Raw genomic sequence first — 14849 nt, 5'->3', positions numbered from 1 at the left:
TGATGCTAGGGGAAACCATAATATCTCCTGGAGCTTGAGTATCAGTGTGGTGCTGGAGTTCAATCTCAAGGTCCAATGCAAGTGCAGTGCCTGTATGTTCCTAAACACTGAGCTATATCTCCAGCCTTCACATGTTTGATTTTTAAAGTGGTATTTATTAGGAGTCTAGGGTGATGGTTCATTCAGTTAAGTACTTGTTCTGCAGCCATGAGATCTGAATTTGGATCCCTGACAGTCGATTAAAAAGGAGATATGGCTGGATCCCTGGAGTAAATTGACCAGCCAGTAGTTCCAATCACTGGGAGATTCTGTCTCAAAAGACAAGGTGGAGAATGATTGGGGCAAATACCTAATGTTGCCTTGTGGCCTTAACATTTTTTCTCATACACTTGCATGCACACTGGTATGCACATGGACACTTGAGCACAAACAAAACAAATAAGAAACTGCTTGACTCATCATTAAAAGCAATTTTGCTATATAGTAGGACCCAGATTCTATTCCCAATACTTCCACGATGACTCACAACTATCGTTTACTCTACTGTCAAGGGTTCTGCCACCCTCTTCCGACCTTAGTGGCACCAGACACACATCTGGTGCACATACATGCAGGTAAGATATTCATACACATAAAATAAATAAATCTAAAAAACAAATTAGAGAAATATTTTATTGAAATGAAAATATTCATAAAATTAAGTTATCCTAGGAACAGAGAACTAGTAGTCAAGAATAAACAGGAACAGTAAGCATAGCTTCTTCAGGAAGGCATAAGCGATATGTACTTCTTGAGACACTATATCAAGAACTGACATAAATTTAAAAATGGTATAACTGTACCAGTAAGAATTTGAAAAAGTTGTAATGCCAGTGGCAGAATAGCAACAAACCTCTATCCTTGGCTCAGAAATGATTTAGAAGCTCTTTATCTGCTTTGAGTGCTACATGGGACAAACAAGAAATAGTTTACACTGAGAATTTTTGTATATTATTCAGCTTTCATATGAGTTTTCTGCTCCATGTTATACTGTATGTTTTCCTTAAATCCCAGGAACAAAGATTCATAGACACATATGGATACACTATCACCACACACATACCACATAAATCACAAAGAGCAATTGAAAGGAATAAGGATAAAATTACTATGGAACATTTTTTCTGCCAGAGGGGCTTCTTTAAATTATCACAGGTAGAGCTCTACTAAAATTGAAGCAATGATTTAAACTATATCTAAGGTAGTGTCAAATTGCCAGGGACTACATTATATAAGTATATGAAAGAGGCTATAAATGGTTTAAACTGACTAAACATGGGTGCAGCTGTCACATTGGAAAGCAAGAACATGAAAACCGGAGCTCAGTGCCTAAGGCTCAAATGCTCAGCAAGCCCAGACCAGATCGTCAGCAGGGAAGAATCTTAAAGTTTAGCTCCAGCTTCGTTTTTACATGATCTGCACCTACTGCATGCAGTGTCTTTGACAGCAAGGTCTTACAATCTTTTTCTGGTGGGTAGGCAATGGCGAGAGTGACATCATATTATTTTCAAGGCCTCTGGGATCTCTCTAGATAAAATACAAAGACTTTTCTTGTCACTTATTCTATAACAAAAGATCCCAATCTTAATGGATTATAGTAGTTTCGGTGATTTACTGTGTATGTCATTTTATATTTAATGCAAGAGATAATGGGTTATATTATAGATTATAAATGTGATATATATATATAATAGATAACTATGACAATTAACTAGCACTTAATAATTTGTAGTATTATAAATTAATAATTTGTAACATTATTCCTAATGATATAGTAGTGGTTGGAACCTAGTTATGGCTGAGAAAAAATGATTTTGATTCTTTTCTCTGTAGACTCTTCACAACAACCGGGCTTCCAGGTTTATTAGAAGAAAGACTACAGTTCTAAATGTAGAGATGATAAAGTAATTGTAAAAGGAATTGCTGTGACAAGGAATCTGGGATAATTCATTGTGTCACAAAAGTTATGAAAAGGACAGACATATATATCAGACAAAATAGTAGATTTGACACGGTACAATTGGAAGGTGGGCATGTGCACATAGAAAATTGCATTACTTTTTTCAGTGACAGGTCCAAAGGAAACTCGATTTTCCCATACTTAAAGTTGGCATTAAAAAATAAAGTCAGCATTATTCAGAAACTTGTGAAGCTGGTTTGTCTCTACTAAAAGAAACCCTTATCACTAGCAAAAGGGAAAAATGACTACCTGTTGTACCCCTTAGTGTACCAAAATACATGCGGACTTCCAGGCTTCCTCAGCTTCACAAGTATTATTTCAGAATTTATGCTAGCACCACAGCTTTTTAGTGCTCTTCTCCCCTCCCCTCCTATGCAAAACTTCCCTAGCTCACAGGCTACTCATTTCTCTGTATAACCCTGTTATTCTGCTATGTTCCCCCTTGTTCTTCAGTTTTGTCCTGTCTTTTACCCAGACTCTATTTGTCTTCATCTTTTGCTCTCCACCACAGCCCCCTCCCCCCACCTTTCTCCCTGTCTCTGGTCTGCTCCTGCTTTTCTCATTGCCAAGTGTAGTATCTGACCATTTTCAGTCTTCTATATTCTCTCTCTCTGCTCTGGACTCTTCCAGATACCTCTGGCTGTTTTCTCCCTCATATCTACAATAAAAAACCTTCTTCTTAACCATTCCAAAGAGTGATTATATAATCAGATATTATAGTCAGTATCGTAGCAAAATATTTACAAGTACTTATGGGAGAAATATTCATTTCAGTTTACAGATAAAGGTATACAATACATTGTGATGGGCAAAACATAAAGGCAGGAGCAGGAGACCATGGGTCACATTATACCTGCACTTTAGAAGAAATCTGAAAAGGAAGTGAGTTTGAACAATAATAAAACCTCCAAGTCTACCCCAGTAACCCCCTTCGGCCATCAAGGCTCCACCTCCTGAAGGTACTACACTCTTCCCAAATGGCACAACCATCTGATGACCAAGTGTTCAAACATGTGAGCCTCTGGGGAGCATTTTGTGTTTAAACTATAACATTTGACATGTAAATCCCCAGAATTAAATGACTTCATTTGTGTTTTGAGGAAAGTAGTGGGTATAAGGTGGAAAATGTGAAGGTATACCAAATTTAAAGAAATGGCTTTCAAAACATGCCCAGTAACAAAGGAATACCAGGAGTGTGGTGTCAGGAATCAATACAAGGGAAGAATTTGAAAGACACATCTAAACATGTCAAAACACAGCAGAGGATTTCACCAAACAGAAGGTAAAATGGGTTTTCAGCAATGAAGACTTGGGAGGTGATGAAGCATGAGATATGAATTGGAAGCTATGTGAAAAGTGCCCTGAAACGACACAGCTGTGAGCAGCTAGGGAGAACATAGCAGGGACAAAGTACAGAAGCTCTGTGCCTTAATAAAGTTGAGTTTCAAATACATTTAGGAAAAACTCTTAAAAAGGAAAATTAAAGATAAAAGAGAATGGTAAGAACTATGAAGAAGAGCAACTGCATTGCATTTACTTGGTCCATACCACTGTGGCAGTCAAATTCAATACACAGATTCTAACTTGCAACACATTGAGCTAAGACCATGTCACAATACATGGATCTGATACAACACTAAAATTCATCACAAATTATGTCATTATGTGATTTAGTTTATCATCTGCAATATGTATGGGAAATGAAATTTTGCAACTACCTGATGAGAAGACATGTTTAATTCACTCACACCATCAGGTATAAAGTTTAAGATTATCATCATGTGTTTATATTATGGAGTAATTTACATAATATATGATCCAAGCAAAATATAGAATGTGCACTTAAAATTATGATTGCATTATTTCATTGAAGACCTCATTCTAATCAGTATTTATATCCCAAAATATCTGTCTATCTAATATTACCACCCCTATTCAGTGACTATGCAATAATTACTGTTTGTTATTTTATATTAAAAACTAAAATTCGGTTTTCTTTTTCTACATTAAGAACATATTCTTATTAAGCTTAGTAACTGTATTAATTTATTTTGTATTTATATACTTTTATATATACTGTTTGAATACTTATTTGTATGCCAAGAAACAGCAGATGGTATGAGAGATAACCAGGCAAATTTTGATTTTGTGTTTCCAAAGATAAATTTATAATAAATATGAAAATGACTAGGCTACTAAATTTGAATCTATTCAACCAAATTCTATGTTGTTTAGGGTTTCACATGAAGAAAATAACATTGAATATTTGACTGACAGCCTAATATTACAGATTGAAGACATAATAACCTTGACCTAGCAAGCCATGACTGTCGATTAAAACAGGGGGAGAATGTTCAAAAGAATAACACTATAAACAGGAATTTGCAAAGGAAAGTGAATGATAAAATTTATCCAGAAGGAAATATTGATTAGTATGTATTTTGTATATTTTCAAAGTAAGAATAATAGAAGCAGAATAGTAGATATAACTATGATAAAAATCAGTTTATATATCATGATGAAAAAAATAGAAGCAGACAAAAAGGTTTAAAAGTAAGGCATTATTAAATTTGTAGAAGCCTAGTAAAATAAACTGAAATAGGCTAGATAATATGGTTAGTACCAGAGCAATGGGAAGTTATGAGCTTGCATTGAAACACGCAGACAGGGTGAGTGGTAGGAGGGCCTTCTGTGAAGTGCCTTAGTTTAAAACCTATTGAGTACTTAGCTTCCTATACCAAAAGCTAATATTTTGCATAAATGAGAACTAAAGTGTTCCTAGATTCTTTTTCTTTTGTAGGATAGAAGGGCAGCAGAGATCGCGTACCACATTCTAGCTCACCAATGGTTCTCATGCAGCATATGACCTTCTGGGGAACTTTTGGAGTTCCTGGAGAAATACTGTGAGGGAAATACTGTTCCTCCTTTTTCTGAACAGTTTTTACAGCCTGCAAGTAGGTTCAGTAGCAAAATGAAAGCTGCAGTTGATGACTCAAATTCTAAAGCTAATCACTAACGAGATAAATTGTATTATACATTATGTAAATTTGACCATAATATAAAGACTTTTTTCAGTAGAGTAAAATAAAGTTATTTGAACCATGGACTGGGGATATAGATCAGTGGTGAAATACGTGATTAACCTAGGTATAAAATCTCGTTTCAATGGTGAGAATCCAAAAGCATATTTAAAAAGGTTAAAAAGTGAATTAATTCAGTTTTTTAATTAAGTGAAGATTAAAAGTCAACCTAAAACTTATAAGAAAGCAAGAACATATGAAGGAAATGTATTAAGCTCGGACTGTACCACCCACATAAATGCATCCAAAGTTTTGGATGGATATCCACGAGGTTGGTGTCTGATCCACAGCATGATGCTACTGCATCACTGGAGTTACGGAAATTGAATTGTTATGGAAATTGAATATTGGAAACCCAAGATGCCAATGTTTTCTTTATGACAGCTCTACATCTTGATAAAATTATAACCAGACATACTGTATAAACATGCCTTTGAGAATGGTTAATATGTTCCAAGCTAATTTTAGCTCCTGGGGAGCACAGACTTAGAGATGGGTCATCATCCTTGATAGATTTCTTCACAAACTGCTACCGTATCTATCCAAGCGGTATCTGCTGTATAGAATCTAAACATCTTATGTCTTAGCTTTCGATTAACTGAGGCATTTTAATCTTTAGAACTTTTACTGCACTATAAGAGAATTATTTAAACTATAACTATGCAAAGAAACTGATGTCTAGAAAATGCTACTTTTGCTTTTTGCATCTTCATAGGATGGTAGATTTATGTGCTCTCATTGAATTTTTACCATATTAAATTTCCAATGATTACACCATTAACAAATTTTATGTTTTCATTATCTCTGAAAATAAGAAACATAATAATAGTAATAATAACAATAATTCAAGCTAAGCAGTGAAATATTAGAATTTGAGCTTTTTTTTTATAAAGTTTGCAATGTTACCCTTATATTCCCATGTCAATTCTATCTTGAACTTTTCAACTGAAATATACTCTTTTGTCCTTTATTAAACCATATTGTTTACAAAAATATCCTGTGAGTGTCCTTTAAAAATGATCACCAGCATCTACTTTCTGCTCATTTTTTATACTATCCTGTTATAACATGTATTCCTTATCCCTGATTTTTAAGTAAAATAGTAAATACAAATAATAGAAACATCTCTAGATTTATTCCAAAATTTGAGAAATTATATGATTCAGATAAAGTTGTTTTGTATATATTTCTAGAACTTTTAACATTTTAATAATCTTTTTTCACTTATGTAGGCTGTAAAGATAGCTCAGTTAAGAGCACTTGATTACCTTGTAGGGGACCCAGGTTTGCTTCTCAGTACCCACAACAGTTATCTCTCAGCCCTCTGGAACAGTAGTTCTAGGAGACCTTAGTCAGAGAAAAATCTACAATGTTTTACTAGAGGGGGAGGGGGGGGTTAATGTCTCCTGATGATTGTAGTTCTGTCTTTTAAAGTGTAAATGAGAAAAAGTCACCTAAGTTTGTTTCATAAATCAGTCATGCCATGGTAAGCAAAACACATATGAGAAAGAATATAAACAATCTCCCTCACTTTACAGCAGTGCAAACAGGATTTTCTCTTTCTCCCGATAGGCCTGGCTCAGGATTTGGGGTGATTATTTTAGGGTTATAGTTAACATAGTTGCTTCTGGTTCACTTAGTTGCTTATCTCTCAAACCCAGTTTTCTATTTTCAAACATGATTTAAGCAGACTTCAGAGTTGTGACAAAAAATGAAATTAAAACAGAGTAAAGTTATAAATAAAAAGGAAACAATTTCTTTATCAAACGTAGTCAGAATAGATGTGGCAAGCACACAGCTTAGGAAGCAGGCAATTGTTTCATTGATTCCTACTTAAAATATGTCAAAGTACATTATTATAGTTTTCAGGCAAGAACAAATACAGAAAAAAGTTGAGTCTCTCATTCATAAGAGCTTGGAGCATGGGATTTGAGATGTTTTAGAGGACCATATATTGTTTATTTTAATCAATTTTCTCTTTTATTTAAATTGGCTTTTTAAATGCAGACTTTTAATTCAAACCAGCTTCATGGAAGCCTTGACCGTCAGCACAAACTCAAGTTGTGCTGACACAATGTATGCACGCTTTTCTTGTCTTCCTTATCACAGTTGCTAACAGTTCAATGATTTTCTTTTAAACCTTCAGAGGCTGTAGACTTCCAGTGGCCAGTTCTGGAGTATAACAATTGGTGATGGCCCTCTCTTTCTGTTTTTCCCCCAGTCTGTTCCCAGTATTCTAGAGGAGTGTTTGCCATTTTTGGACTCTATGACAAGAGGTCAGTGCATACCTTGACCTCATTCTGCAGTGCCCTACACATCTCCCTCATCACACCCAGCTTCCCCACTGAAGGGGAGAGTCAGTTCGTGCTGCAGCTAAGACCTTCATTGAGAGGTGCACTCCTGAGCCTGCTGGATCACTATGAATGGAATTGTTTTGTCTTCCTGTATGATACAGACAGGGGTAAGTACTATCCTTCTATATTACAGGAGCTCTAACCTTCAGTCTGAGATGACTTTGTATCATTTATGTGACTTAGCAAAAGCATTTTGATCCTTAATGCTTCTAAAACTAGAAAATAGTTTGGGTGTATTATCAATGTTTTGATTTCAATTCTCAGAAGATGTTTCAAATTTAAAATGCTTCTAGCAAGGCATGGTGGCTTTTGCCTTTGATTGCAGCACTTGAGAAGCAAAGGTAGAGGCAGAAAGATCTCCATGACTTCTAGCATAATCTACCTGTCAAGTTCCAGACCAGCTGAAAGTGCACAGTGAGACTCAGTCTCAAAGCAAAGCAGAGCAAGACAAAGCAAGTAACTCCTTATTTCCATGCAAACCAGTTCTGCAAGTTTGTTAAATATGGGTCATAGAGAAAAACAAACGAAGGTGTTTTTCTTTCATCAGTGGCAGTTCTCCCAGAACACTCTTTGATTTTCTGGTTCTCCAAACTGTGTGCAAACATATCAACTGAGTAGCTCCATTGTTAATTCTCCGGCAGATACCAGCAAGGCATTCACTAGATCAGTCAGTTCCGCAGCTGTGTGTCTAAGAATTCCTCAGATCTCAAAGTTGAAGGTTCAATTCCAGTGAGACAGCCTTCTGCCTCAGATGCCACCCACCCAACCTTAGGTTGTCTATCAGTGCATTTGACTAACCAGATTTGAGTATGTATTTATCATACTGCACATTGGGATTTTAGTGGCCATTTCATTCTGCTTGATTAATTAGAAGGATCAAGTCACAAAACTCAGGATCACTTTGCTTATGTCTTATATTCTGTAATATTATATAATTGTTCCAAGAAGAGATATGTTTGGCAAAGTAGGGAGGGGAAAATTTTTCCTCTGACTTGTTTTGGCATTCCTTCTTTAGTCTGTTTCATTTCTGGCTAGCATTATATTTACAGAACTGTTTTCTGCTCATTGCATAACACATTTCCAGAAATATAACAAATTATATTGTAGATAGTATTGTATATGTATGTCCCATCTCAAAACCATTCGATGCTCGAGGTGATGTTGGACAGAGAAGAATTTGTTTGTATAGGTGAAGGTTGCATCTTATTTTTCTAAGCCTATTTTATTGACTTTACTGCATTTGTGCTTTATTTTTAAAACTGTAAAACCCATCAAATGCCATTATAAAAATAATATAGGAGGGCTGCATAGCAGTTAATGCTGAGGAAATTAATGTATTAATATCAACTCATATAAAAATCTAAATGCTGAGAGAAGCTCCTTCTTTGAATAATCTTCCAGATATAATTAAGAATATAGGAAATGGTGTCCTCAAGGTGGACAGGGAACTTGTAGTATGTACAGTATCTATTATAAGTGCCATCCTCTTCATTTTCTCAATCTTTAGTTGCTAATTACTATACTTGCTAACATTCTGATATCAGTTTCTTCTTTGTAACCCCTTTCAGAGAGGAGTAGAATGGCACAGATAAAGGGTAGCCACTTCCTAGGTAGTGATCCTGAACCAATTGAGAGAGGAATAGTTAATGTATGTGGTGTGTAAAAGTGCCATTCTCTTTTTTGTCTTCTTTGTATCTGGTTACTAGTTTCCACACTTGCTAACATTCTGATTTCTACCAGGACTGTGCTGCTTGATTCCCCAACCCCATTTTATAGATAAAATTAGGAATGATGATAAAACTAAGATAATTAGTAAGTAAACACAAATGAATTAAGAATCTTTTAGAGTCTATGAAAGTATAATATGAGAAAAGATGAATAATTTATCCATAATGCTTCACTGAAGTATGTCCTAGACTAGGAAAAGAAACTCTTTCCAACCCACAAATCAAACACAAAAAAAATTTCTTCAAGTCTGAAATTTTCTTTTGGTGAATCCACATGAAAACACTCAAGCGATTATCTATATTATAATGAATGCATCAGAATTTAGAATACATTTTTATTATTAATCCAAATGCATTTGGTTATAAACATTGACTTACATACTTGATGCCAGTTACCAAGTTTGAGGATAATCCGTTCCTATAGGAGGAATAAAACCTTATATCTAATTTTACTTTCCTGCTTGACCAAGGATAACAAGGCAGATAAGAAAGATGAGTATGTATAAAGAGCCACAAAGAATCTTGTAACTGAAGTAGGAACAGCAGACAGAAATGGACAAGGTGTCTTGTTGTCTCCATAGCAGAACTTTTAGATATTGTGATGTTTTCTTCCTGTCCTTCTTAACTCACAGGTCCACAGACTGGTACCATATTGAATTTAAAAAGGGAACAATGTGTTGAAAATAGATAGGACTGAACTGACTCAGTGAGCCCCCCCCCTATTGTGAAAAAAAGAGAGATCCACACTTTCTTGTTGCATTCTGCTGCTTCTGATTAAGAATGGAGGAAGAATGAGATACAGGTGAAAAGAAATCAAAAGAACTAGTTAAAGATAGGAAGAAGGGCTATGAAATGTCAACTCCTGGACTAGCAGTAGTCATTACAATCATGAACTCATAGCATCTACAGACACATGCTGAATTCCATTTTGCCGTCAATAGTCAGGCATGGACAGAGAAGAGAGCCCTACTCCCACTCATAAACTATTAGTTACTTGTGGATTCATGGAGTGACAAATCATTACCTTGAGTTATGAACCTACTAATGACACCATTAGGTTATAATGGACACTTCCAAATAAATAATCACACTTAGACCAACTGGGTCACAAAGCAAAGCCAATCATGAGCCTTGAAAAGGGATAGGTAGGGATAAGGGAGAATTGACAGCAATAAAAGGGAGATAGAGGGACTTAAACAGAGTGTAATCAGAGCACATTTTATTCTTGTATCAAATATCAAACAATAAAATTAATAAAATAGTACACCAACGAAAATTTTGAACAATTTGAAGGTAGATACTAAAAGTTAACTTGAATGAGTCCTATATATAACAAGGACTGCCAAAGAAGAGCAAAGAACAAGAAGCAATGGCAAGGTTGGTCACAGAAAGAATAAAGCAGAGAAAATAAAAACATAAACAGTCAGTTGACAGAAAGTCCTGAAGATGAATAGGTATCTTCAGTGAACTTTTGCTTCTTATGGCCTTCTAAACGTTTACTAGCTTAGTGTGACCTAAATGGGGAAACAAGGGCAGCGCATGACAATCCCCATGAATGACTCTAGTGGGCATCTGTCTTAGTTACCATTCTATTGCTGTGTTGAGACACCATGACTAAGGCAATTCTTATAAAAGAAAGTATTTAACTGTAGACTTATTTACAATTTAGAGATTTCATCCATTACCATCATGACTGGGAACATGGTGACACTGAAGAAATAGGTGAAAAATTTATGTCCTGATCCACAGACAGGCATAGGGAGAGATAGAGATGGAGGGGGGCTGGTATGGGCTTTTGAAATCTCAGTGACCACACTGATAGTCTGTCTCCAACAAGAACACACCTACCCCAACAAGGTCACACCTATATGAGTCTATGGGGGCCATTCTTATTTAAATCACTACAGCCTTTTAAAAGATGCTAGACATACTTGGTTACTGACAGTTTCTGTGTGACTGTTCTTTGCCTACTTCATTTGGGTATCAATATTGGCTTGCTGAACATAAAATAGTAGCAGGTAGATATTGACTAAGGCCTTTGAGATTCTTCACTGGAAAGGGAAGTATTACCACAGCCTAGATATTTAAAATTACAGCAAACAAATGCAAAGTATACTAATCTAGAGCCTGATTTTTTCCATTCTGATTATGTTAAATATTCTTTAAAATTATTAAATCTGTGTGAGGACTTTTTCATTTGATAGAGCTACAAACTTACTTACTTCAAAACTGAGATATTCAAATTTGTCTGAGTTCTAAGATGGTACATGCTAGACTGACGGACAATGGATATAAAAGTTTAACATAGTTTTATTTGAAAAAAAAACAGGCCACATAGGTTTCTTAACAATTCCATATTTTGAGTGACCATGATCTTCTAAAGCAATGGGTTTCCAGATGATTAATAATTGCCTGAGAAGCCTTTTGTAAAGCAATAGCAACAGTCATTCTGGATAAAGGTTTGAAGAACTGGGGGAAGAATTTCCTTTTGGGTCCCTGGTTGAATACATTGCCCAAGGGAAAAAATACAGTAGCAAATCTATGCAAATTGCCAAGTCTCAACTAACAATATTCCTTAGGCATTATTCAACATGATACTTAGGGCAAAAAATTAACAAAAACTTATTATGTATTAGAATGAAAAAAATAGTTGTTAGATGCAAAATATAAATTCTCTAACTGAAGCCTTAAAACCCCATGCCAGTCTTTGCATAGCCAAGCAAAATATTTAATCCTGTAGCCAAGACCTCAGCAGTAGGATGATCTAAGGCCACAGTGTTAAGTACCTGTTTTCAAATTCAAGCTTTATAAGTTATTATACTTGACCTTGAAGAAATGCTCAAATATTACTAGTTCAGAGGTACTTTTCTGTACCGGAAAAAAAAAAGTAGAATTAAAAAAGAGATCTACTGGGTAGTTCATTATGAGTTAAACATTAAATTCTTATAAAGGGAATACTGCTTTAGAGACATCATTCTTTTATTGTTATCATCATTATTACAAGCACAATGGCCCTATTATATTTTGAGTTAAATCTCCAAACAGATGATATTACAACCTTGTTGTTGTTGTTGTTTTCAAGACAGGGTTTCTTTGTATAACAGCTCTGACTGTCCTGTAACTCATTTTATAGACCAGGCTGGATTCAAACTCACAGAGATCCACCACCACTGCCAAGCCATTTTAATATTCTTACTCATGAGTTAAAGGTGTTTAATTGATAGATAATATTATGGGGGAAAGTTATGGCCATTAAATTCTGTGTTACTTAATGAGAGTACCCTGTACTGAGTTGAAAATTCCCTAACTGTAATAACAAATGATGTATTATTCATGTACAAACATACACATACCTAAATCATTTTCATTTGAGGAATCTTAATATTTAATCCCAAAACTGATAGATTCTTTTTTTCCCAGAGAAAAACTTCTATTTGGGACAATTCATCTATAACTAGTAGGTGACTCTAGAATTATTCTTATCTGTCACCTTAACAACATCTCTATCAGACATTGTACTCATTTCTTTTCCTGTATTGCCACAGATGTTTTGATCATTATTTTACAACATGACTCAGTTGAACCCTGAATCACAACAATCTACAGAAGAGCAAACAAAATGCTCAAGGAGCAATGAGATTAAAATCAGAGGAGCATGGCGAGTCCAGTGGAGGGGCCATGCCTCAGAATGTTAGAGTAAGGACATCTGAATGTACAAATACAGCATCTTTTAAAAGTATGGGAAAGTTTATGTTCAAAGTAAGAGAAGACTGTAATCCTTTTTGTGGGTGTCACAAGGGACGCAGAGATAATTAAAATGTCTACACAAGTGTGGATGAGCAAAGAAAGCACACCAGGTAGCACAGACTCAAGCATGGAAGGGTTTTCTGTTTGAGGAGAAGTTGGGCTTGAATGGAAGCTGTGCAGCATTGACTTAGTGGGAAGGGGAAGCTAAGGCTGGTACCCTTCATTGAGATCATCTTAGATTCATGGAGTAGCTTACTTAAGTGTGTCTTGAAAACATCGCTAAAACAAAATTAGATAAAACAAGACATTTTTGAGACAAGATTCTCCCGAAAAATCTATTGAACCCATGGCAATCATCCAAAATTCCTTTTATCATTTCTTGGTTGTGGGTGGAACATGCCTTTAATTCCAGTGTTTTGAGTAAGAGACAGGTGGTTCTCTAAGTTCGAGACCAGCCTGGTCTACAGAGTGATTTCCAGGACAGTCAGAGCTATACAGAAAAGCCCTGTCTTGAAAACAAATCATTTATATTTTCTTTGAGATGATAACTAGGCTTTAGTATCTAAAGAAAACAATCATTACCACATAAAAGATTATGGTATCAAAATTTTTCAAAGTTTTAAGACATTTCTTTTTTTAATGGGATCAGATTAAGAGCATAACAGCCATCTTCCACTGTAGAGTGAGCTCAATACTCTTCTTTACTGTTGCTAAGCGTGGACTTTTAATTTGAAAGGTGGATGAAAGAATTTTCTGAGAGATCTATCTCACACAGGTTAAATTGCCAGAACCCTGTGAAAGAATACTGTATTCTACTTTACCCTGTAGGAGACTATTTAGCTCGTAACTAAACTGATGCCATAGAAAGAGGTGTTTTCTGTGAATGTTCATGGAACTCTTTGGCCTTTCAAAGATGAATTTTTTTAAGAAAATATATAAGAGAAATATTTCCACCAATTTTTACTTAGGGAATGTTTGAATTATGACTCACTTAAAAATCTGTTCTCTTTGTAAATTTCTTAAAATACCTTAAGCACAACCTTGAAATGCCACCTCAGAATAGAAAATAAACCGAATCTGAAAATAACATGAACATTTGTCACTGATGTGCACTTATTCTGTTCTTTTTCTGTAGTTTTACATGGATAACAGTGAAATACCTTAATGTCCACGTAGTTTCCTGTAGTTTTACATGGTCACAGTGAAATATCCCAATGTCCATGTAGATTTTCTCTGTGAAATGTATCTTTCTTAAACCATTTCACTTACTTCATTTTTTAAATTTTAAATTATTCTCATTATATTAACCAGTATTCACTCAAATAAAAATAATGGTAATAAAGTGTATAGTTTCCAAGACTGCTAGTGAACACCTGTAATCAGGAGCTTAAGGCAGGAAAAGTTTCAACTAGTGCCCAGCCTTGCCTCATAGAAAGTTTAAGGTGAACAAAAAAAAAAAAAAAAAAAAAAAAAAAAAAAAAAAAAAAAGATCATGTTTTAAAAATATACAGAAACAAAAAACATCAAAATCAAAATATATCTTTAAGTCTAAAAACCACACTTTTAAAGTAAAGTTATATTAGAAAGACCTTTCCCTTGAAGAAATGCATTAATTGGCACAAAGGTCTTAAGTGCCTAAACCTGGGGGTAAGCAGTAGCCATCTGTGGTAGCTGCATGTTTCCTTCATATTATTGTAGTTGGGGAGAGGTAGGTAATGTTTGAAGAGGTAAACAGCAAAGAATGTGTAGTGAGGAGCCTGCCACCCGGCTCCCAGCTGCCTGGCTAGCTTATGCCCCGAAATAACAACACAGAAACTGTATTCCTTTAAACACTGCCTGGCCCATTAGCTCTATCCTCTTCTTGGATAACTCTCTCATCTTGACTAACCAGGAGGTGGTGGTCTTACCAAGAAAGATTCTAGTGTACATCCATCTTGGGCTG

General features: G+C 35.3%; 1 protein-coding gene across 12 annotated transcripts in view; it reads left to right on the top strand.

The window, feature by feature from the left end:
• Positions 1-14849, top strand: part of Gria4 (glutamate ionotropic receptor AMPA type subunit 4) — a 359432-nt gene that overhangs the window by 144703 nt on the left and 199880 nt on the right. For all 12 annotated transcript variants that reach the window (XR_005974752.1, XM_041657390.1, XM_041657392.1 and 9 more), the window contains exon 4: positions 7301-7540. Coding sequence is in view for 11 of the 12 variants with exons in the window: in XM_041657390.1 (XP_041513324.1) it covers positions 7301-7540 (240 nt within the window). In the remaining variant the exon portion in view is untranslated. The remainder of the gene's footprint in view (positions 1-7300; positions 7541-14849) is intronic.

Source organism: Microtus oregoni, unplaced genomic scaffold (assembly GCF_018167655.1).
Source record: "Microtus oregoni isolate MIOR12 unplaced genomic scaffold, Mior012 000008F_ref0000371, whole genome shotgun sequence".
In the NCBI taxonomy this organism is placed as follows: Eukaryota; Metazoa; Chordata; class Mammalia; order Rodentia; family Cricetidae; genus Microtus; species Microtus oregoni.
This window is presented reverse-complemented; position numbering and strand designations above follow the sequence as displayed.